Source organism: Pan troglodytes, chromosome 13, assembly GCF_028858775.2.
Source record: "Pan troglodytes isolate AG18354 chromosome 13, NHGRI_mPanTro3-v2.0_pri, whole genome shotgun sequence".
In the NCBI taxonomy this organism is placed as follows: domain Eukaryota; kingdom Metazoa; phylum Chordata; class Mammalia; order Primates; family Hominidae; genus Pan; species Pan troglodytes.
This window is the reverse complement of record NC_072411.2, coordinates 127,947,276-127,973,400: the sequence shown is the minus strand read 5'-3', so window position 1 is coordinate 127,973,400 and position 26,125 is coordinate 127,947,276. Positions and strand designations below refer to the sequence as shown.

The 26,125-nt window shown below is 36.9% G+C and overlaps 1 protein-coding gene across 1 annotated transcript in view; it reads right to left on the bottom strand.

Moving 5' to 3' along the window:
• Positions 1-1,057: 1,057 nt before the first annotated feature.
• NYAP2 (neuronal tyrosine-phosphorylated phosphoinositide-3-kinase adaptor 2) overlaps positions 1,058-26,125 on the bottom strand; it is a 333,066-nt gene continuing 307,998 nt past the window's right edge. Inside the window, exon 8 of the mRNA XM_054679437.2 lies at positions 1,058-3,510. Coding sequence (XP_054535412.1) covers positions 3,505-3,510 — 6 coding nt within the window. The 3' untranslated portion in view covers positions 1,058-3,504. The remainder of the gene's footprint in view (positions 3,511-26,125) is intronic.

Here is a 26,125-nt window from a genome sequence, read left to right as displayed (position 1 = left end):
ATTACTAAGTCAGGAAAAAGACACCAATCAATATCCTGTACAGTATATACTCCCCGCCCATGGAAATAATTCAATCCATTCTTGTTGTTGAAGGAGAGAACCCAAGTCATAATGCAGTACCTAGATATGGAGTCTAGAATGAATCTCAAAAATTGCTTTGGGCAGGAAGTAGTTTTATAACCCTTGTTGAGTACTGAAGACTTTTCTTGATGCCTCTTTTCCTTCTTCTCTGATGTGTGTGTTTTTTTTTTCCTTATCTTTATGTCACCAATCAAGCTTGCCTTCTCATTTTTCTCCCAGTATCCCCATCCACCCTGGATACACGATCTCATGAGATTAACTATTGACCAGTTAAATTTAAACCACAGCTTCCTTTTCTAAGCTTCAGGACTACACATCCAAATGCCTCTTTCATTTTCCTATCTGAATGCGCTACAGCCTCCCATATTAACTTTCTGAAGATCTTCCTAATCATGTCTCTCCTACCTCTATTTTCGAATACAGTGCATCACCAAAAGTAAATGAGATCTTGTTAGGTTAATTTTCACATAGTTTGTTGAATGAAAACAATAAGTAAAATGACTGTTTTTTTTTTAAAGCCACACTCATCCCCTCGATATTCTGACAGCTCACCCCTTTCCCAAAGGAGAGTTTCCTGCCATGATGAAAATTGCTGCATTTTGTTATCCCTGACTTCAGGATTGTCCATCTCAATGTATCATCCACGTGCTGCCAAACACCTGTCAAAACAATCCAGATAGCAAGTCTTCTTCATTCTTCTGCTTAAACCCTTCAATGGCTCATACTGGTTTAAAGGTTTTTCACTTATGTCCAGCAAAATCCTCTGAGGGCAAAGTACGTACTTCTTTCATGGCTTAACCAGAGGAGTTCCCAAATAACAGAAGGGACTATTTTATATTGCTTTTAACAGCAGGTAACGTAGGAGAAGGAGACAGATTTTTTTTTTTTTTTTTTTTTTTTGACGGAGTCTCGCTCTGTCGCCCAGGCTGGAGTGCAGTGGCGCGATCTCGGCTCACTGCAACCTCCGCCTCCCAGGTTCACGCCAGTCTCCTGCCTCAGCTTCCCGAGTAGCTGGAACTAGAGGTGCACACCACCACGCCCAGCTGAGTTTTCTATTTTTAGTAGAGACGGGGTTTCACCGTGTTAGCCAGGATGGTCTCGATCTCCTGACATCGTGATCCGTCCGCCTCAGCCTCCCAAAGTTCTGGGATTACAGGCGTGAGCCACTGCGCCCGGCCAGGAGACAGATTCTTTAAGCAAAATTTTCTTACTTTTTCTCCAAACCAGCTACTCTTGGCTAGCTAAAAGATGTTTGAAATCGAGGAAATACAGTAAATTGGTATGTCTTTATCTTTTTTCTTCTTTTTGCAGAGATCCTAGGCTACAGGGTGGAGAACATCCCAGGTCAGACCAGGGATAGAGACGGGGATGAAAGGACCACATAGAAAGGCAGACCATCTTGAGGGTAGCACTAGAGAATGGAAAATTAGGGCCTGCCTTGGGACCTGAGCAGTGAATGAAGAAAACAAGAAATGATCTATGAGGTATTCCCAACTCCCTCCCCAAAGCAAACTCTGTCCAGTCCACACCTGAAGTAAAGACCCATTCTCTGGAGTCCTTGGTGCTCGACATGTGAAGGGTACACTCGTTTTTGTTGCGGAGGGCAGGGGAACATGAGGTGTACCTTTCTAACTTCTTAGTATCAAGCATACAGAAAAGGCATGGTGAATTTTTGAAAAGTCAAGCTTCCTAGCAAAGCTTTTCATATCACTGTCTTAATCTGCCTCTGAATACTCATTTTCTGCCACCTACTGCTTGACACTTTGTGAACTGTCAACAATGCCTAAACTTCACTGTTGAAACACCACACCACGATCTGTGCTTTCACTTGTGTGCCCCTTTGCATCAAATGTTCTGTGTTTCTCCACTCTGCCTTGAACTACTAAACCCTCCTAATTTTTTTTAAGACTCAACTGATCTTCTACAGAAATGTTTATCTCACGTTTTCTCTCAAGTTGAGTTTGGTTCTCTACAATATTCATGTTGCAATATATCATCATTGCAAGCAGATATATTTATCCCATTCACTAAGTTGCTAGTTGCTTGTATAATTGTATCCTATTAATCTTTCAGGTAGCTTCTTTAGCACCTAGTGGATATTCAATAAATTGATTGAAGAAAGAAATACTAGAGTTATATGCATATTTGAATTTTTTTCCTTAGCATAAATTAGAGTTTATTTTCCTTATAAACTAAGGGTGATTCAGAGAGTATAATGGCAGGGCATTTTTCCAGCACCCCTACAATCCAATCATGATACAAATCCATTGAAGATCATGGTGATCTCGGCAAGGAGCTACTTCAAGTGCTCTTCAAGTGACAGTAATCCTCTTTCTGAGGCCAGGTAGAGGCCTGCCCCAGAAATCTGCCAAAAGCACAGCCAAAACTGAATTTTTGCCACAGCTACCTCATTTAGTTTCTGAAGAATGATTTACACTTTTTAATGTTCTAAGAGTCAAGTATAAATGACATTATGAAAAGCATATCCAGTGACTTCAAGGAAGCATTTATTCTCAAGTGTCTGCAGGCAGCATCTTTGATTTGACAACCCACAAATCTCAGCACAACCAAGTAATTTCTGTGAAAAATTAAACTTCTAGTTCCCAGTAATAGTGATTTTTATCTCAATCTCCTTATAGAGGAAATGTATCTTTGAATTTTCTTAAACTTAATCCTGACTTTTAAGGATTGTTTTTTATAACATGAGCCCATTCCCAATTATTAAATATCCACTTAATTATTTAAATATATTATAAAATATGGATAAGAATGCATTGGATTGTGTTTATTGTAGCATCCTTTGATGAATATCACCTATGATATTAAAGTGACTTAATTCAATCGTGTTATAAATGGTCTACTGCCTATTGTGAGATGTAGGTTTTTCTGGATAAGATCTTGAGTCCATCATCTGAATAAAATATCTATATAATTCATCTTCACATAATCTGCAAATTTATGAAATAAGAAATAGATACCCAACTTAAAACACTGAAAGAGAGATGAAAGGGAAAATGCCTTGAGTGGAATTTGGTGGTGGTATTTGGGAAAAGGGAAAAACAAAGTGGATTATTCACTCTGCAAAGATTCTCAAATGCTAACTCTAAGGGTTTTTCCGGAAGGCCTTGACAACATTACGATTTATGTGGAACCCATTTGATCATTCTAGCTCCCCTCTTGCTTCTTGTCAGGCAGCTTCCCAGGAGCTGGAAATGTGGCAGTGAATGAGACAGACAGGACGCTTACTCCCATGGAATTTGAATTCTAAGATGGTAGTTCAGATAAATAAATGAAGAAAATATTTCTGATAAGTGCCTTTAAGAAAATGAATGCAGTGATGTATAGACTGTTGCTTGGAGCAGAAGGGAAGGACCACATATCAAATCAGATTCTCAGAGAAGGCCAGGAAGGTGACTTCTGAGTTCAGATCTGAAAGACAAAAACCAATAAGATTTGCTAAAAAGCAGTTGAATAATGAGAAACAGAAAATACAAACACACTGAAGAAGAAATAAACTTGGCAAGAATGTGGTCATGAGGGCTGAAACTTCATGAACAGGAATACATAGGCAGGGACCAGAGCAAATAGGAATGTATGGATTAAAATCGGAAATTGGATTTTGTGCCAAAGGCAAGAAACCACTGTTGATTGCTAAGCCATAGAATGACGTGATCTTAATATTTTTGAAACATCTCTCTCTTGCTAACAGTGTTAAGGTCCAAACACAATTCCAAAACAATAATGTTATTTTACTTCTGATTAATTTTCTAACCAACAGCATATCGAGTATTATTAGTAGTTTTAAGTGTGACTTAATTTCCAAAGCCTATCTTTGTATTTTATTTTTATTTTCAGTCATTATCATCATAACTGTTAATGTCATCCATAATCTCAGGCATTCTTTCCATGCTGCAAAAAACAGAATTCTAAATAATTAGAGTTTTATTATACTTCTATCCCCCCAAATATGGGCCTTAATATTTTAATTCTCTCTATAAAACATTTCTGTCTTTCTTTTTTTGACTGTCAATGAACATTTAGTTTTTTATACAGCTGTAAACCTGTATTCAAGTAGATAAAATGCATTTAAAGTTTTATGAAATCCTTTAAAAATAATTGACCACTGAAAGTACAGGACTAATCTTTCAAATCTCCAAAGCTCCTAAAAAGCAATAAGTTAGAATCACTGAAAAATAATTGATAGGGAAATAGGTTATATATAAATATGCAGAAATATTATTAAACATTTGTTGTTGAAAATGTTTATAAAATTCATAAGAAAAACATGTTCTTTCTCTACAATTGTATGTTTTCAATTTATACATATTAAACTTATTATAAGGAAGAGCTAGAAAGTGGCACAGGTAAGGTATGAAAATAAAGGAAAATAAAGGAAAAGAAAATACTCATAGGTCACAAATACTTATCTTAAAATCTCAGTCACCTAGATCACTATATCCAAACATAAAATATCAGGAGGAATTAGAAAGTCAAAGAGAGAAATGTTCCAAGTTACTTTGCTTTGACTGACAAGAAGTGGATTAGTCAGCATCCTCCAAGAAAGACTTACTGTAAAGAATTGGCTCACATGATTATGGAGGCTGAGAAGTCCCAAGCTCCGTATTTGGCAAATTGGAGACCCAGAAGGGCTAATGATGTAGTTTCAGTCCAAAAGTTGGTAGGCTTAAGATGCAAGAAGAGCTGATGTTTCCATTCAAGTTCAAAGACAAGAAGAAAGCAATCTCCCAGCTCTAAGGCAGTCAGGCAGGAGAAATTTCCTTGTATTCAGGGAAGGGTCAACCTCTTTGTTTCATTCAGGCCTTCAACTGATCGAACAAGACCTACCCAGTTTGGGGAGGACAATCTGCTTTGTTCAATGTATTGATTTAAATGTTAAGCATCACAAAACACCCTCACAGGAACACTCAGAATAATGTCTGACCAAATAACGGCACCTCATGGCCCAGTCAAGTTGACACATGAAATTAATCATCATAAGCAGCAAGGCAATCTTTACAGCTTAGGCCAAAAATCACTGATTTATTCATTCTACCATCATTTGTTGATACCCTGAGAAGCATGAGGTCTATTTTCCATGGTGGGGATTCAGTAAGATATAAGAAATTATCTCTGACTTCAATAGATTCATGCTCTTCGGGAAAAAGGAAAATGCATACATAAAATGCAGTGAGATAGTTACCAAAGGGAATAGGTTAGAAAGAAAGAGTGAGGTCACAAGTCACAGAAGGGATGCTCAAAAGTTTTAACTCTAAAATGTAGAGAATGGTAGTGAGATTACTTGCAAAGAGGAGATAAGTGTTCCAGGGAGAGGAAGCATACCGACAAAAGCAATGGAGACAATCAGGAAGGACAGAGTGGGAAATGCAAATGGACTGGGAAGGAAGAAAAGCCTGAAAGGTCAGGAGAAGCCCAGGGACAGTGGAAGGTTATGTCATCAAAGGCTTTGTATGTCCTGAGCAATACATTGCTCCTTGATTGTTACCAGGATCCAGTATAAAATTTTTCCTAAGTAAAAGGGAATTCAACAGCTCACATTTTCCCAAAATTAATAAATGAATTTATTTCATTTTGGGAAAATTTTAACCAGTCTTCACTTGAATTTCACCAAAATCTTTTTTGCAGTTACCAACTATTGATACTCGTGCTGTCCTCCAAAGACTTGTTCTGTCCAACAGTTAGTCTTCAAATGCACCCCATTACTCTTTTACTCAGCACCCATTAATTAAGCACAAGTTATGTCAGGTACCATGCTATGTGCTGATAGATTAGAGTGGACAGAACTGGTGTAACCTCAGAAGCAGAACAGCTTCTAGAGGAGTAAGTAGAGAATTACAAAAGAAAAATGCATACTTTTGAAATGTGATTACTGCAATGAATGTACAGACTAGCTAGTTGTTAAAACTGAAGTCAAAATCTGGCCCAGATGAAAGAATCGCAGAGAGACCCGAAGAAACTTGTTTTATCTCAGAGTTCCTGTGTCACAATTGTTAAGGTCCAAATCAACTCCTAAGTCACTTTAAAGTATGCATTAACCCATGGTCTCATCCAGGAATAGAACTATTATTTTAATTGCCATTCTTATCTAGAAACAAGAAATAAATTTTAAGTTCCTTTTTGACTTCAGGGTCAGATTTATTTATTCATTACTTCTATTGATTATCACTGACTGACTTTACCACTCCCTTTCAGTGGTGTTTTTACTTAGTTCACTTTGAAATTATACCCAGAGCTCATGCTGTCAAAATCCAAGAAGCAACATAGGGAGTAAGAATAAGGTTTGTCACAGTTTTCTGCCTCTAGGCAATTAAATTTTTATACTGCCTTCTTATAACTAAATAGGAGACATAAAACCCTGTAATTGAAATGAGATAAACTCATTTGCTTTTCTAAAGTTCAAGCTGTTTTTCGTCATGTCAACTCCATTCAGAGGCTCCTAATATCCCCATCCTGAAGAAGAAAGCAAGAGATATGCCCCTCCAGTCTTTGGTAATAGCTTTGATACTGAAAAAGTGAGGGAGAATAAAAGAAACTCAGAAGCTGGTTCATATCCACTAAGCTTTGGCCCAATTCTCCAGGTTAACCTGGTATTTTAAAGACCCAACAATTTATTGAGGTTTTTTCTTATCAGCCTTTTTTACATACAACCAGGTCTTTCCACTGAGCTGAGCTCCTCTCCTTGTCTTCCTGTGCTTGTTGGATCCCAGCCATTACCATTCACCATCCCACATTAATCACACACCCGCTTTAAACTGTCTGGGCCCTCGTCCACTCTGCTTTGAAAAGATCTGCCTTCACAGCGTTCACGCTCACAGGTGATGGGACTAAGGCCCTTTACAACTCCTGGTGAGCTGGGATTCTCTGTGCCATTTGCATAGCAAGAACATATGAAGGCTGAAAAGGAGACTAATGTTTGGGGGTGAATGCTTTTAATAGAGTAAAAGATTCTATACACTGAACTGTAAGATGCAACATTGAATACACGATTTTGGGCTCTAATTTTGCATTTAAATGTCACCTATTTTAAGAACACCAAGACATTTAACTATACTAGGGATTGAAATTTTTAATTCTAAAAATGTGAAAATTCAAATACAGCTGGGAGTTAAATTCAATTAACTTTGTTTAATAGGCATTATTGAGCTCAGAGTGAACACATATTAATTCATTCATCCACTTAGCCATTCATGTATTATTTAACAAATATGTATTTAGGATCAACTCTGGGTAAGACTATGAGCCCCAAACATGTGGGAAAAGATTGGTTTTTATTTTTTCATCATATTGGACTTATATGACACAGAAGCTTATAAATGTAATATTTGAGACCTTCAGGATTAGAAAAAACGTTATCTATTCCTAGAATCAAGCAAACAACAGCGTTATTATAGTTCTATTATCTCATTAATTCATTCATTCATTCAGTAAGCATGTACTGAAATCCTAGTATCTATGTTGGATGAGGCGCAATTGCTATAGAATGAAACTATTATCTCTATAGATTTTTTGGATAAATACAAAAAATTAGCATGGCTTGCTCACGAGATGTTAAGATCAGAAGGCAGGAGAGCAAAATAGATTTTCTGCTTTACCAAGAAGTGGAAACTCTCCTTACACAATTGAGAATAATCAAAGACTTTAATAGAGAAAGAGGAATCTGTTCAAGTTAGCAAAATCTTTTGGAGGAAGTTTGGAGAAGGAGTTAGAGGACTGAAAGCCTAGGGAGAGGAAAGAGGCCTGGAAGGGAGTTACTGCAGTGAACCCTGTGAGATACAGTGGGATCTTAACCTGGCACTCAGGCTGTGGGATGAAGAGGAAGTAACCCATTTGGAAGAAGTTGATATAATTGTATTAGTGTGGGTTCTTCAGAAAAACAGAACCAATAGGATATATATGTATATATACACACACACACACATATCTATATATACATATTCATTCATATATATATATATATAAAAAACACATATATTACACACATATATAGATATTTATTATAAAAAGTTGGCTTACATTATTGTGGAGGCTGAGAAGTCCCCCATCTGAGATCTGCAAACCGGAGCATCAGAAAAGCCCGTGGTGTAATTCAGCCTGAAGGCCTGAAAGTCATGGAGCCAGTGATGTAAACCCCAGTCCCAAGACAGGAGGCTATGAGATGAGATGTCCCAACTCAAGTAGTGAGGCAGGAACAAAAGGGGTGCGTCCCCCTTCCACATTTCAACCTATTCAGACCCTCCATGGATTGGACAATGCCCACCCACATTGGGGAGGACACTCTATTTTGCTAAGACCAATAATTCAAATGCTGATCTCGTCTGGAAACACGCTCACAGACACACCAGAAACAATGTTTAATGTGAACACCATGTGGTCCACTCAAATTAATACATAAAATTAACCATCACAAACCCCAGTTATGTAGATTTAGGAATCACCATTATGTAGACAAATATAAATCTGTTAAGGATCAGAAGTATTATGCAGTAAAGCCTAATATTTCCATAGCATTTACCATATGTCTAAATGCTGTACACAGATTCACTTTCAGAGAACAGACTCACTGATTAAATCCTTGCAGTGATCCTAGGAATAAGCTACAATTTCCCTGATTTTACACGTGAAGACACTAAGATGAGAGAGGTTAAAGAAAGTTTCTCAAGCCTCTGAATAAGTGCTGGATTTAAAACCCAGGCATACTTACCTCCATGGATTTAACCACTACACAAATGATATTATCGTTACTGTCATTGCATCTTTATTATAGTAATTCTTGCTCATAGTAACATTAAATTGTACAGAAAAAAATTAGGCTAAAGTATAACATTGGTCTGTTTCTTTATTTCCTTATCCATTGTCTATGAATCTCTTTTCATCTTGATTGTTTTTAGATCTTATGATGGTTCCCTCTGTAATTGTCAATGATATGCTTATTGACACTCTTTAATAAAGATGACACCTATTTCCCCCTCACTCTGAAAGAAGAGTTACCTTAAATGCACTTCAACGCACATTCTCCATTCCTGGTCCCAAAGTCTGATAGTTGTGATCATTGCTTTTAGCTTTTATATTGACCATTTATCACACTAGTAATATACATAAAGTATTTATTGTTCCGTAGCATTCTTATGGGATCTGTTGATCCTTAACCACTTCTGATGATGAGTTGTCCTAACCCTCACCCCTACTTTCCCAATATTCCCACACTTGCCTTGCTCTTTCACCTCCTGTTACGCTAGTGAAATTTTTTCTTAACTTTACACCTCCATGGTACCCTTCTGGTCCTGGGTCATATGTGACAGACTCTATGAGACTTGTTAGACTCTAGGGTTTTTGATAGAAATACCATAAAAATCTTCTCTGTGTTTGACTTCCCCAAACTCCATAGAAATTCCAACACCCAACACTCATCCCCAACCCCACCACACTCAAGAATGTAAGCTTTAGAAGAGACTAGGAGGCACAAGTCCTTTTACCAAGGACGAATATCAGTGATTTATTGTATGCTATTTTTTCTGAACTCTCACCCTTTGCCCCCAGTTCAGAGCATTCTTAGCTGCTGGAAAGAACCATTCTCTATGATTCTTCCAAATCTCTAATTTAGGATTGTCCTTCAATAATTAGCACATTTTATCTAATTTTGCTTTTCTTTTTTAACTACCTTACCCTGTGTGTAGAAGATCCTTTAGACCAAACCTCTCCAGAAAATTGATTCTTCCAATAACTTCCTGAGGATCAATGTACCACACTCCAAAAATGTCTGAATCTTAATTCCAACTTGAGCTGGAAAATAGTTCTACAGAATAGCCTTAATTAGTAAATGAGTTTTACCAAACATTAAACCCACGCTTTCCTAAAGCAAAGCTGGAAAGCAAAGCTGGCCAAACAAAAATATTTTTGAAATTGAACCTGACCCTAACTGATAAATCTTTCTGGTTTAGTTCCTCAAATAGAATTGTTTCTAAATTTGACCTGGTCTCAAGATGTCTGGAGACAAAAACAGCTAAAGATACCCGTATCTATTAATTCTAACCTCAGGTCTCCCAGATATTGTGGGCATCTGAAGGCCAGTCCTGTTTATGCCATGTCTTTCATCTCAGCCCTTCAGGGATCTGCTGGAGAAAATGGGCTTTTAAGAGGATGGCTGAGGAGGCAGAGTTTCTGCCACTTGGGAGGCTGAATTCCCATGTGCTGCTGACTCCGATGAACTGGCAGCTCTTAAAGGCTGTTCAAATTCATGCTCAGTCCTCAGGTGGCCTGCAAATATCAGACATTTTTTTCTGATTTTTTTTCTGGTTTTCTCCTTTTTGCTTTCCTCTCTTATTGGAAGACCATTTAAATGGATTAAGTCGGAGCTGTGGTTATTTTAAGTAGATGCTCTAACCGTTCTCATTAAAGTTTTAAGGATCTTCTAGAAATAAGAAAGTAGTTATTAGCAAGTATTTCATGAGTTTTTGAAATTAGGAGAAAGACAAATCATCAAAGTGTCTCAGTTTTGTGCTTAAAAATATCATAAACCTATTTTATTATTGCTACATGCTGCCATACAATACTTTTTTTGGTAATAAATTCTTAGGGAATCCTGAGGGCTTTTAAAATATTGTGGAATAGATTCTTACAACCTGGAACCATTGAGGTCTAAATATGGGAAGAGTGCTGGCTACATAATCTTGCAAAATCCTCTAACCCTCCAATGCTTTGATTGATGAATCTGATACTACTTTGCTTCAAGCTTCATAGGTCCATTGACTACTAATCAGGCTTAATAAATATAATTCTACTTGAAAATATAAAGTACCATAAAATTATTGCCTTGATGATTTTTAGCCAAGTGCATTGATAAGAATTTCTGACAGTCTTCCTGAGCAGTGATCATTCAACAAAACTGTTTTCTGGATGGAATATATCACATCCAATTTCCTTAGAATTATATTTTCAGAGGTTTTCCTCTTCATCTATAATCCAAGATGAAAAGTTAAGTAGTTAATGAACAAAGTTTCCTAATATGACTTACAAGATAAAAGCTTATGAAGAAAAATTCATGAAGGCAATTTATTCTCTGAAAATTCAAATAAGTGGGAGTTGAACAATGAGAACACATGGACATAGGGAGGGGAACATCACACACCAGGGCCTGTTGGGGGGTGGGGGGCTAGGGGAGGGATAACATTAGGAGAAATACCTAATGTAGGTGACTGGTTGATGGGTGCAGCAAACCACCACGGCATGTGTATACCTATGTAACAAAACTGCATCTTCTGAACATGTACCCCAGAACTTAAAGCATAATAAAATAAAAGAAAATTCAAATAAAGTTTACTAAGTAAGAGGGCAAATCTATTTTGATAAACATGGATTAGATAATTGGGCAACATGTAAGTAAGAATACACTGGCTTAACTGAAAATTTAAGGAATCAATTAGCTTCCTTAGTACTTAATGCCACCAAGGGGAATTTCATAAAATGTTCTTGAAGCTTTTTTACAATTTATTTAAGAATCAGGTTAATTATTGCACAGAGACCAAGATATATAAAACTGAGCACAGATTTATCATGACATTAAAATACAGTTCCTGATAGGCTTACACATGGTAAAATTGTGAGAGGATAAGCACGGTGGCTTATACATTTCCACAATCTATTTTTTACAAAGTTAACATCTAGCTAAACTAGCAGTTGCAGAAGCAAGTTCATTGTACTATGAGGCTTCTGTGATGGTTAATTTTATGTCAACTTGACTAGACCACGAGGTAGCCAGATATTTGGTCAAGCATCATTCTGGGTGTCTCTGTGAGGGTTTTTAAAAATTATTTATTTAACATTTAAATCAATAGACTGAGTAAAGCAGGTTGCCCTCTCTAAGGTGCGTGGGGCACATTCAATCAGTTGAAGGCCTGAATACAACCAAAAGGCTGACCCTTCCCTGAATAAGAGGGAACTCCTCCTGCCTGAGTGCCTTCAAACTGGGACATTGTTTTCTTCCTGCCTTCAGACTTGAATGGAAACATCAGCTCTTCTTGGGTCTCACCCTGCCAATCTTTGGACTAAAATGACATCATCAGTCCTCCTGGGTCTCCAACTTGCCAATCACCTTGCAGATCTGGGGACTTGGGACCTGGCTGCCTCCATAATCACCTGAACCAATTCTTATAATAAATCTATTCATATCATATAAATATATGTGTGTGTGTCTGATATGTATGCATATACATATCTATATAGATATACACATATATACACATCTATATAGATATCTTTATACACACATATATACACATATATAGATATATACATTCATAAATAGATATGTAGATATACATATATTAATATATATGATATATATATGAATTAGCTTAGGACAATCAACAACCCTGTGTGTGTATGTTGGGGGTGTGTTTTGGGGGGGTGGTAGGGATGGTGTTTCTGTGTGTGTGTGTGTGTGTAAGTGATGACTGTGATGACTATTGAGGAAAAGGACCAGGATTTTTTTCCTAAACAACTCTTTTGTTTTAAGAAATGGGAGAGCCACAGGGAAGAGACCAAGGGCTAAAATTTCCTAGGAAAATATATTTTGGTCTGATAAAAGTTAATGACTCCTTGATTTGGGAACAGCTAATATTATAGAATGCATCTTCACCAATCCACACAAATATTACTTGGGACATAAACAATATAGAGAGTAAATTCACACAAATATTTTTTGGGAAATACAAGATATAGATAGTAAATCTACACAAATATTTCTTGGGACTTATAAGATGCAGATAGTAACTTTATTTTTCCAGTTCACCTCTTGATAATTATTTTTTTCCATCTAAAGAAATGGAAAAAGAAGGTCCAAGAAACTTTGGTGACGTTCTTAAATTAGTTTTTAAATCAGGCAAGCAATATTAATGCATTTCTACAATTATACTTTGAAAAACATATTACAGTATATAAAGTAAAAGTTAAAGTATCCCATCACTACTCCCAACCAACGCTGTGCCACAATCTTCTTGTTAATGGTTGGTCTTACAATTTCAAAACTTTGTCAATTCATTTACATGAATGTATATATACATATACAAATATATGTATTTTCAAGATAGCAATGGAATTTAAATACACTGTAGAACTACACTGGAACTTTTAAATTGAGATATGAACATATTTATCTGCCTCATTCTTTTTAGGTATAATATATTTTTATTCCATGGAGTAGTAGTTCCTTAATTTCTTGTACTTCTAAGAAACACACAGTAGATTTAATTTGCAGTGCCCTTGAGGTTAGGTATTTCCCTGTGAATGATATGTGAGTGGGAGAGACATGTTATCACTTTTAAGTGGAAGCTTTAAGAGCTGTCTGCAAGGCACCACACCCTCTCTTCTGCTAGGAATACGATATAAAACTCCAGATTGGTGGTGGCACTGTCTGCCTGGCCCCTGGATGAGAACACAAGGCAGAGCCCCAGCTGACCTGAGAGTACCCTGTGTGAGCAAGACATCACCTTTTGTTTTAAGCCACTGAGATTTTGGAGTTGTCTACTACTGCGACATACTCAAATACTTCTCAACTCATACCCAGTACTGATATACAATCAGTATTGTGGGCTAGTTTAATCATTTTCGTAATAGAATTATTGCTTCCAGTTGTTCACGAATACAAAATAATGGCAACACACCCATTTATATTTATATTGTACAATTTTATACCCACAGGCAGATTTTTGTGTAGGCAATTTTGACAAATACTGCCAAACTGTCCTCTAAAAAGGTTGTAGTGGCCACACGTGGTTGTTCACACCTGCAATCCCAGCACTTTGGGAGGCTGAGGCCGGTGGATCACTTGAGGTCAGGAGTTGGAGATCAGCCTGGCCAACATGGTGAAATCCCATCTCTACTAAAAATACAAAAATTAGTCAGGCATCGTGGCAGGTGCCTGTAATCCCAGCTACTCAGAAGGCTGAGACAGGAGAATCAAATCGCTTGAATCCGGGAGGTGGAGGTTGCCGTGAGCTGAGATCGTGTCACTGCACTCCAGCCTAGGCAACAGAGTGAGACTCCATCTTAAAAAATATACAAAAATAAAAATAAAAAATAAAAGGTTGTAGCAATTTATTCTATTAGAAATGGTCCACGCATGGGCAATATAGAGAGACCCTATCTCTACCAAAAATTTAGAACAAAAAATTTAGTCAGGTATAGTGGCACACACCTGTGGTCCCAGCTACTTGGGAGGCTGAGATGGGAGGATCGTTTGAACCCAAGATGCTGAGGCTGCAGTGAGCCATGATCATGTCACTGCACTCCAGCCTAGGTCACAGAGTGACACCCTGTCTCTAAAAAACAAAAAAAAAAAGAAAGAAAGAAATGGTCATGAGAATACGCATTAACTCATAGTGTAGCCAAATTAGATATGACCTATCAATCATGTTAATTTGTGCAGGATCTGATAATCTATAAATATCTACCAGTGTTGTTTAGCTTGCATTTTCTGGTTATTGATTTGACTATATTTTGTGTATTAGCTATTTGGGTCTACTCTGAATTGCATGTTTCTATTATTTTGCTTTTTCACATGGATATTTAGGGGCTCTTATGTGTTACACATTTTTACTTTGGGTATGTTGTAAATTTTGCAATTTTTTTCTGGACTAACTTTTGCCTTTTCATTTGATTTGTGTGTATTTCATTGCACATAGTTTTTACTTTCATAGAGTAAATTTATCAGTTTCTTGATATATATGGAATTTGAAATTTGTTGCATGTAAGAACTCTTTCCCCACTCAGCAAAGCATTATAAAATGTATTACATTCTATTATGACTTAAATTATTTATAAAATGCCATTATAGTTTTGAGGGGTATTTTATCTTTATTCCTCAATGTAACTGGAATTTATTTTAATAAAGTAGAGACCAAAATGAATTTTTGTTTGAATGAATAAGCAACTATTCCCACTATTTGTCGAATAATCTTTTTTCCCTGCTGACTTGACATGCCACATGCATTCTATGTTTATTCCATATATATATATATATGCACACACATACACACATATAGATATAGATATAATATACTTTGCTCTCTCTGACCTCTATTCTGTTATTTTTACCTCCCCTACTCTTTTTTTGTGTCAATATGACACAATTTTAATTATTGGACTTTCATAGAGTGTTTTAAAACCTATCAGGCCAACTTCTCCCCATTTGTTCATTTTCAATTTTGTATTGCCTATTCTCACACATTTTTAAATCTAGATGAATGTTAGAGTCAACTCATCAAGTTTGATACAGAATCTTGTTGGATGTTGAAATTTTAGATTAATGTGTATGGTGGAGTCAAGGTGGTGCCACTCAGGTCCCCTTCAAGCAGACTGCAGCCCAGCTGCAGAGAGTGAGGGAAGCTGTTGGCTCCAGCTATGCACTCCCCAGGGCTGTTTCTACAGCTATTTCCGGAGCTGAGAAGTGTAAAAAACAGACCATTTGGACCCAATATAGGATCTTTCAGAGCTCCAGAGCTCCCTTCAGGGCCTCTTGAAAGGTTGGCCAAGACTTTGTGGGGCCTCCATCACTGTTCAGCTTCATCCTTGGCCGAGTGCTGTTCTTCACCTTTCCCTTCACATTTGCTGATCGCAGACAAAGACCTTGCATCCCAAAGTCTGTCTCAGTGTCTGCTTCTGGAGGGCTGAATTTGTGGAAATTTGGAAGGCACTGATATATTTACATTATTGGCGCTCAATGGCTAATGTGTGGATATTGTTCTTGAGAATAGTTCATCCTTAATCCTCATAAAACCAAGTCCCATGAAGCAAGTCTGTAATCACTGTTTGTTTATTAATTCCCAGAATGCACACCACCATGAGGGAAAACTAGCACAGTACCAGAAACAGAGTTCAAACAGATGTCAAGCTGGTAATATCACCGAATGAAGTGGGGCTTAGGAAGACAGTAGGGAGGGGGAGAGAGTAGAGCAAATGGGAGAGGATCTGCTTTGGGTACAGATGGGATACTCAGCTTCAGCCTTTCCCTGCCATGTGGACACTTGGGACCAGGAAGGTTCCTCCCCCAGTTTTATTTTTTCCGAGGGAATACTATATATCAATGTATTACATACTATTTCTGGCTGCCTGATCTAGAATATGCACAAACATGTTTCCAACCATTTTTTTTCCTAGAAGGAATAAGGTTTGTGAAACAGAGAAAAAAAATTGCTCTATTGAATATGTATTAAACCTTAATTCATCTTTAACAATTTGCCTGTTTTCAAAGTCATGAACTATGAGATGACAATATATTACCAAGGCCAAATGTCTGCTGCTAGGTTCACTGACTTTCTTTTTTTTTTCTAATGTTATTATTATTATACTTTAAGTTTTAGAGTACATGTGCACAATGTGCAGGTTTGTTACATATGTATACATATGCCATGTTGGTGTGCTGCACCCATTATCTCGTCATTTAGCATTAGGTATATCTCCTAATGCTATCCCTCCCCCCTCCCCCCATCCCACAACAATCCCCGGAGTGTGATGTTCCCCTTCCTATGTCCACGTGTTCTCATTGTTCAATACCCACCTATGAGTGAGAACATGCAGTGTTTGGTTTTTTGTCCTTGCGATAGTTTGCTGAGAATGGTTTCCAGTTACATCCATGTCCCTACAAAGGACATGAACTCATCATTTTTTATGACTGCATAGTATTCCATGGTGTATATGTGCCACATTTTCTCAATCCAGTCTATCGTTGTTGGACATTTGCATTGGTTCCAAGTCTTTGCTATTGTGAATAGTTCCGCAATAAACATACGTGTGCATGTGTCTTTACAGCAGCATGATTTATAATCCTTTGGCTATATACCGAGTAATGGGATGGCTGGGTAAAATGGTATTTGTAGTTCTAGGTCCCTGAGGAATCGCCACACTGACTTCCACAATGGTTGAACTAGTTTACAGTCCCACCAACAGTGTAAAAGTGTTTCTATTTCTCCACGTCCTCTCCAGCACCTGTTGTTTCCTGACTTTTTAATGATTGCCATTCTAATTGGTGTGAGATGGTATCTCATTATGGTTTTGATTTGCATTTCTCTGATGGCCAGTGATCATGAGCATTTTTTCATGTGTTTTTTGGCTGCATAAATGTCTTCTTTTGAGAAGTGTCTGTTCATATCCTTTGCCCGCTTTTTAATGGGGTTGTTTGATTTTTTCTTGTTAATTTGTTTGAGTTCTTTGTAGATTCTGGATATTAGCCCTTTGTCAGATGAGTAGGTTGTGAAAATTTTCTCCCATTTTGTAGGTTGCCTGTTCACTCTGATGGTAGTTTCTTTTGCTGTGCAGAAGCTCTTTAGTTTAATTAGATCCCATTTGTCAATTTTTGCTTTGGTTGCCATTGCTTTTGGTGTTTTAGACATGAAGCCCTTGCCCATGCCTATGTCCTGAATGGTAATGCCTAGGTTTTCTTCTAGGGTTTTTATGGTTTTAGGTCTAACATTTAAGTCTTTAATCCATCTTGAATTGATTTTTGTATAAGGTGTAAGGAAGGGATCCAGTTTCAGCTTTCTACATATGGCTAGCCAGTTTTCCCAGCACCATTTATTAAAGAGGGAATCCTTTCCCCATTTCTTGTTTCTGTCAGGTTTGTCAATGATCAGATGGTTGTAGATATGCAGCATTATTTCTGAGGGCTCTGTTTCGTTCCATTGATCTATATCTCTGTTTTGGTACCAGTACCATGCTGTTTTGGTTACTGTAGCCTTGTAGTGTAGTTTGAAGTCAGGTAGCATGATGCCTCCGGCTTTGTTCTTTTGGCTTAGGATTGACTTAGTGATGCGGGCTCTTTTTTGGTTCCATATGAACTTTAAAGTAGTTTTTTCCAATTCTGTGAAGAAAGTCATTGGTAGCTTGATGGGGATGGTATTGAATCTATAAATTACCTTGGGCAGTATGGCCATTTTCATGGTATTGATTCTTCCTACCCATGAGCATGGAATGTTCTTCCATTTGTTTGTATCCTCTTTTATTTCATTGAGCAGTGGTTTGTAGTTCTCCTTGAAGAGGTCCTTCACATCCCTTGTAAGTTGGATTCCTAGGTATTTTATTCTCTTTGAAGCAATTGTGAATGGGAGTTCACTCATGATTTGGCTCTCTGTTTGTCTGTTATTGGTGTATAAGAATGCTTGTGATTTTTGTTCATTGATTTTGTATCCTGAGACTTTGCTGAAGTTGCTTATCAGCTTAAGGAGATTTTGGGCTGAGACAATGAGGTTTTCTAGATATACAATCATGTCATCTGCAAACGGGGACAATTTGACTTCCTCTTTTCCTAATTGAATACCCTTTATTTCCTTCTCCTGCCTAATTGCCCTGGCCAGAACTTCCAACACTATGTTGAATAGGAGTGGTGAGAGAGGGCATCCCTGTCTTGTGCCAGTTTTCAAAGGGAATGCTTCCATTTTTTGCCCATTCAGTATGATATTGGCTGTGGGTTTGTCATAGATAGCTCTTATTATTTTGAGATACGTCGCATCAATACCTAATTTATTGAGAGTTTTTAGCATGAAGGTTGTTGAATTTTGTCAAAGGCCTTTTCTGCATCTATTGAGATAATCATGTGGTTTTTGTCTTTTGTTCTGTTTATAGGCTGGATTACATTTATTGATTTGCATATGTTGAACCAGCCTTGCATCCCAGGGATGAAGCCCACTTGATCATTGTGGATAAGCTTTTTGATGTGCTGCTGGATTTGTTTTGCCGGTATTTTATTGAGGATTTTTGCATCAATGTTCATCAAGGATATTGGTCTAAAATTCTCTTTTTTTGTTGTGTCCCTGCCAGGCTTTGGTATCAGGATGATGCTGGCCTCATAAAATGAGTTAGGGAGGATTCCCTCTTTTTCTATTGATTGGAATAGTTTCAGAAGGAATGGTACCAGTTCCTCCTTGTACCTCTGGTAGAATTCGGCTGTGAATCCATCTGGTCCTGGACTTTTTTTGGTTGGTAAGCTATTGATTATTGCCACAATTTCAGAGCCTGTTATTGGTCTATTCAGAGATTCAACTTTTCCTGGTTTAGTCTTGGGAGGGTGTATGTGTCGAGGAATTTATCCATTTCTTCTAGATTTTCTAGTTCATTTGCATAGAGGTATTTGTAGTATTCTCTGATGGTAGTTTGTATTTCTGTGGGATCAGTGGTGATATCCCCTTTATCATTTTTTATTGCGTCTATTTGATTCTTCTCTCTTTTCTTCATTAGTCTTGCTAGCGGTCTATCAATTTTGTTGATCTTTTCAAAAAACCAGCTCCTGGATTCATTAATTTTTTGAAGGGTTTTTTGTGTCTCTATTTCCTTCAGTTCTGCTCTGATTTTAGTTATTTCTTGCCTTCTGCTAGCTTTTGAATGTGTTTGCTCTTGCTTTTCTAGTTCTTTTAATTGTGATGTTAGGGTGTCAATTTTGGATCTTTCCTGCTTTCTCTTGTGGGCATTTAGTGCTATAAATTTCCCTTTACACAGTGCTTTGAATGTGTCCCAGAGATTCTGGTATGTTGTGTCTTTGTTCTCGTTGGTTTCAAAGAACATCTTTATTTCTGCCTTCATTTAGTTATGTACCCAGTAGTCATTCAGCAGCAGGTTGTTCAGTTTCCATGTAGTTGAGCGGATTTGAGTGAGTTTCTTAATCCTGAGTTCTAGTTTGATTGCACTGTGGTCTGAGAGACAGTTTGTTATAATTTCTGTTCTTTTACATTTGCTGAGGAGTGCTTTACTTCCAAGTATGTGGTCAATTTTGGAATAGGTGTGGTGTGGTGCTGAAAAAAATGTATATTCTGAAATAGAAGCAGATCAAAATGCATGCCCTCTGTGAGACACACAACACATTTGAGCCAGGTTTTTGTCCCAAACCAAAAATGATGTGATTCCTCCTTCCCTAGGGAAGAATATAGAAGGCAAGTGAGAGAGAGGCCAAAAAGTTATTGGATGCCCCTTGCACAGAGAGAAACATTACACTGGAAAATAAGTTTTATGCATTGTATTAATGTAATTATACTATTTGATATTTTAGAAAATAATATGCTTAAACCCAGACGGTATCAGAACAGCTAACTTTCACATTCTGTATTTATGCATTATACATAGTAAAATATTTACAATATTTTATTTTATAAGAAAGAACAATAATTGTATAGTTCTTGGTATCATCATGGAGCCTTTTCTCCAGAAGAATACAAACTCTACTCTAATTTATTACTTATTCATTCATACATTTTTATCTGCTGTAACCATTTATAATGTAAAATGACAGAAAACAATGTTATTTCTCATAGAAAAATGGAAACAATACATATTTAGCTCTTTTGCCATATTACTGCCTCCTATGGACCAAGCCAGTTATATTTATTAGGGTGGGGGTTGAACAGTAGCTATGAACTGAATATTTGTGTCCCTCTAAAATGTATATGCTGAGACCCTAGTTCCCAATGCAATGGAATTTGGTGATAGGGCCTTTGGGAGAAAACTAGATCATGAGGGTGGGGCCTTCATAATAGGACCAGTGCCCTTATTAAAAGAAACACTAGAGAGCTGGCTTCCTCTCCCTTCCTCTCCACCTTCTGAGGGTATAACAAGAAAGAGGATCCTCACCAGGAGCTGAATCAGCAGGCAGCTTTGATCTTGGACTTCCCAGCCTCTAGAATGGTGAGGAATAGATTTCTGTTATTTAAGCCACCCAGTCTATGTTATCTTGTAGCAGCCTGGGCTGACAATGGTACAACAAATGGATTCACACATGTAACAAGTCAATATAATAGATTATTTTCCCTTTCTGTAAAGGTCCAGGGTAGCTCCAAGTGAAATAAATGTGCATAGATGGGGAAGAGGTAACTCAGTTTTATATACTGATGGAGAAACTAGTGGAAGGACACTATGCCATCTTCAGCATGCAGCTTCCTAAGTTGCCTAGTGTGGGAGTTGAGGGAGCCCACCCTAGTCAGCTTGGAGAGGTCAAAGTCACCACAGAGCACATCTAAGTGGCTTCCATAGCCTGGGCTGGCATGGATGCTCATCTTCTCTATTCACATTTTAAATTTAGTCAAGGGCCACATCCAAGTATGATTCTGGAAATGCAATTCAGTGATATACACAGAGAGAAGAGAAAAAATGAATTTTAAAAAAGGATTAGCCTCTGATCTCTTTCATGTCCAAACTACTGCTACTCAGCCATTGTAATAACCATCTAGCAGATCAGTCCTGCAGTCTGCTCTCCCTAACCAGCCCCACCCTGAGGGCTGACGGACACTATAGAACAGCATCCTGGTACAAACAGCATTCTTAGGAAGACTGGAAAATATTTTATTTAACCATAGCCATCTCCCTCTTTGTTGTGCTCATTCTCATCAAGTCTTCTACCTTTTCTGGATAGCAGACGACCTTGTATCTTTCTGTTTGGGGATAATTAAGAACATAGAACAGAAACTCACCTAATATTCTGCCTCATTCTCAACAAAATTCTTCATATCTTTACCCTTTGCTCTTTCTTTCCAACTTCAGATGATATAAGGCCATTCTTCCACCTCAAGACCAACTCTCTTACCTGTGTTCAGTTTTATAAAGTATCAAATGCATTAAATTTAATTTTATTTAATATTAACAAAAATCTTGGAAGTGAGGGGAATAAAATTGGAGAACTTGCCAAATTTCAAATGTCTTTTATTTAAAAGCAAAAGATTAAGAATACCCCAATAAAATATATACAGGATGTATTAAGACATCTAACAAGTAAGTAGGACCAAAATCAACCAATATTTATTTTGGCTCAAAAAGTTTATCACAAGTTTCAATGCTTTGCTGTCATCAATAGTAAAGTGACTATAAGATTTATAAAATGCAAATTTATATTATGGGGATAGTAGAAATAGTTTATAAAACTGTTTACAAAAATGAAAAACAATGATAATAGTAAAGAAAATAAAAAGTGTACCGGTCAGAATTCAACTAGGAGGCAAAAACTACACAATAATTTGAATGGGAAAAATTTGAAGTAAAGAACTATTAACTCTAATAGAGAAAATCTAAAAAGCAGTAAAGAGAATCCTAAACATTTCCCTAGGGTTGGGGGAGATTGCTCAAAAGAGAAATACATATGTGGAAGGTGAGAGTCCCTTCCTCAAGGCAGGAATCCAACTTCAGGAGACAAATGTGGTTGTGACCAACTGGATGGCAGAGATGTTTTCTAGGTTCCCTGGGACACACCTGGTTCATAGTCCCTAAAAAAGCAAAAAATATCTCTTTGGGGTTCCATTGAAATAAGATGGAGGTGCACACTACAAATGACTCATAAACATCCTGCTGGCAGCTGCACAATAAGAGTAAGAAGTAGGTGATAAAAAGAACCAGGAAGAGAGGACCTTCTTCCTGCAGTGTCGCTCCATCACCCTCTGCTTACAAAGCTTAACATCATACCAGCTATATAGAAAAACTAATGTAAAGGGCCCAGCTAGATTTTCATACAGCAGGCAACGAAGGGCAACTTTTGGAGCTGAGGAGGTGTACATTGATATTTTAAGTTATATTTAACTCTCTTTCTTACCTAGTCATTTCTATGTGAACATATGTGCTTAACTTTCCAAGTAGATTAATTTCATCAATTCTCATAAATATTGCAGTAATCATATGGTAAAGGAAATGAGCATATTCGGGAAATGAGACTATTTTGGTGATGTATATAAGATGCTTAATATAGCCTTTGGACCTAAGGGTTTCCTAGATATCCAAATCATATTTCCCTGAAATGGTTGGTAAAATGGCTCTACTCTTTTAACTATACATATTCTCTTGTTTGTTTTCTTTTGTTTGAAGGGATGAGGGAAGGGCAAGCAGCTGAAGTAGTCCATATTTTATGATTTTTATTTTTTCTGATTTATTTTTCCCTTTGCAGTTTGTTTTAGTTTATGGAAATTATATCCCTTTGGATATCTATGAATATCTATGAGAATGAGAGGCAACTCCAAATTTTATGAGGACTGAAGCTTATATAGATGGAAGAGGGATGTTTTTAACCAAAAAATAAAATATGAAATTATGAATTATGTGAGCCACATGAAAATACCCTGCTAAAGTAAATGTATATCCAATCCAAGTTCTTCTTAGCCAAATCCCCAAAATTCCCATAGCCATTCCAGAGCCCCCAAAACAAGAAGTAGGATGGAAAGTAATTTAGAGTAGAAAAAGATATCACTCTCAACTGACCATAGTCAAAATAGCCCTACTTTTACGGATTTTACCAAATCATATGACCACCCACGAACACATTAGTAGCGTCTCTCCCCTCATCTTAGAGTAGTTTTAACATGTGTGTGACCATTAAATTTAAGCTTCATTAGTTTCACATTCAACCCACTTCTGGCAATCAATCTAACTGTAATTTATTAAACATCTTTTCCTTTACTTACCTATTTTATTTAATTTCCTTTTATTCATACTGTTAGTTTTCATCAAGTGCTTGGTGATTCTTGGTCTTCTTCCCACAGTTATTAATAAATGTGTTGATCAGTGAAGGGAGGGGTAATGAATATCCTCTTTAGTAGATCCATAAACTCTTAAACTTCACCTATGGCTTTGGTTTTTATAGATAAGTAAAATGTTTTCCACAGTGCCTGTATATAAACTCCACAGTGCCTACATAATCTGGCCCCTGCCTCTCTCCCTGACCTCATCTTTGTGATGACCTGTATGGTTCCCCAACACATCAAGTGTACTTTATCTCAGAAACTTTACAATTCCCCAGATATCTAAAATATTCCCTCAAGTATTTGCATAGTTGACTATTCATTGTTTGTATCCCATCTCACCTTCTTAGATCTAGTGAATGATGCATTGATAAAGCAGAAAGAAAAAACTATGAGAAGTCATCAGAAAATAAGGTGGCCAATCAATTTTTGGCCTTACTATTTCTTTGTACTAATTTTTCTTCATTTTTATGTCTTGACTTGTCTTACTTTCCTTTCCAAACCACTCTGATGAAGTTCTTCAGTGGTGTATTTTACAAAATCCATATATTTATTTGAAAAGAGTCTACACATTCAAATAAAAATGATGTAAACTTCTTTCAAAGATTCCACCCAACAATATTTGATATGAATTACGTTTTCCAGAACTAGATAATCTTAATCTTATTTTTTAGCTTCATAACATCCCTACCCTTGTGTCTTTCCCTGGCAAACTTCATACCCTCATGTTGAAGTTTGTATTGCAGGCTACCCTCTCCTCATCTTCCAGTTTTTCAGTCTCTACCTTGCTTATTGCCTGTTGCAATATTTGATGACAGAAACTTGCCTCTCTTGCATACAGTCATTTGAATTTGAGACCTTTGAAGAGTGATCCTGGAGTCTGGGAGAAGGCAGGGGTTTCTAGGGACTTATATGTAAGATACTGGGTTGATAGGTTTCAGTAAACAACAGCGGGATGGTTTGGAACTTGGACAATGTAATTGGCGTTTGAAGGCTATAAGAAGTCAAGAAAATTTTAGAGTAGAACAAACATGTGAATTCTAGTCTCAGAAAAAGTCTAGAGGATCCTCAGGCAAGCAGACCATTTTGAGAGAATTACAGTCATGGCTATCTAATGAACTCTAAAGTAGTTTCAGGCCTCTGTGTCATTTTCTTCATAGTTCTTCCTATTGTAAAGGAAAAGCATATGTTTACCAAGGAAGCAGTAAGTCTGTATGTGTAACCTCTGACAAACAGGTGTCAAACCCCAAGGGAGTGAGGAGAATGGGCAAAATAATGCCTCTACTAGCAGCGTATAATCTTCTAGTCTCAGAGCAGGCTCCTTGCAGCCGTTTGAATACTTATGAGTTTTGCCACATCTGAGTAGCACTTGAACATCATACCTTATATTCCTTAAGGTGAAGGTTGGGTTAAGTTGATGCTACCAACTTCAACATTGATATAAATAATTATGTCCATTATATAAGCTCAAAGATAAGTGAGGTTGCCGTCTTTTATTCATGACCATAGCCTGATCACTGATCACCATGGCTGGTATTACAACAAGTATTCAAGAAATATTTATTCAGTGAATGAAATAAAGTAGTTTAATATGTTAGCTTTATATTTATGTAAAAAATTCTTAACTATTAAAATAAAAAAGTGTGGATTTTTTTTATATTGAAGTGTTATGAGTAACACCTTTCAAGGACCCTTGTGAGAAAATATCGCTAGAGCATTGAGGCACAAGTGCCCAGTGGGATGGGACATTTTAACTTACTACCAAGTCTCTCTCTTTCTTTTTTCCCTTTCCTTAATAAATGTGATATCATATGGTATATTCACAAAGAAAGACAAAAAAATTTAGATTAATGCATTCTTTAAAACCAAATACCTCCAGAAGGCAGCAATAGTTACCCTAAGGAAAATCAACAAGCAGAATCAATTTAAAAGCCAGCTTACTATTTCACCCTAGCAAACTGATTTGTTCTTCATTGAAACCAGCTAGAAGATCGATAAGAAATTATTAAGGACTAAGATTTTAGCAAGCATAAAGTCCCCTACACTGATCTGTAGTACCTATGAAGTTCATTGTATTGTAGAGAAAAATATTGCTTTTTTAGTGACGAGTATATATACCTAAGTTAGATGGGTCACTTCCATTCAGGCTACATGGAACTGCATAGTGATTAAAATGTCTTTGAGTATCTGTATATGATGAATAGCAAACTAATAAAAATTAATTTAAATGAGAGCCTATGTTACATTGGTTTGGTTTTTGATTCAGATAAGCCTGGTTTGAATTTCCACAATCAATTACTATTGTGTATTAGTTTGGGAAAGTTTTCTAAACCTTAGCGTCTTTACCCAGAAAATGAACATATTCATAGGGTTGAGGTAAGAATTTGAAAAGATGTCTTAAAAACTTAGTTCAGTGTTTTGCATAAAGTAAGAAATAACTTGTAGCGGTCTTACTATTGTTATTATTAGTCTTACTATTATAATGAATTATAAACCCATAAGTAGTGACACTTAGGGTATCATTGTATGCATTTTGTGAACTAAAATTATTCCTG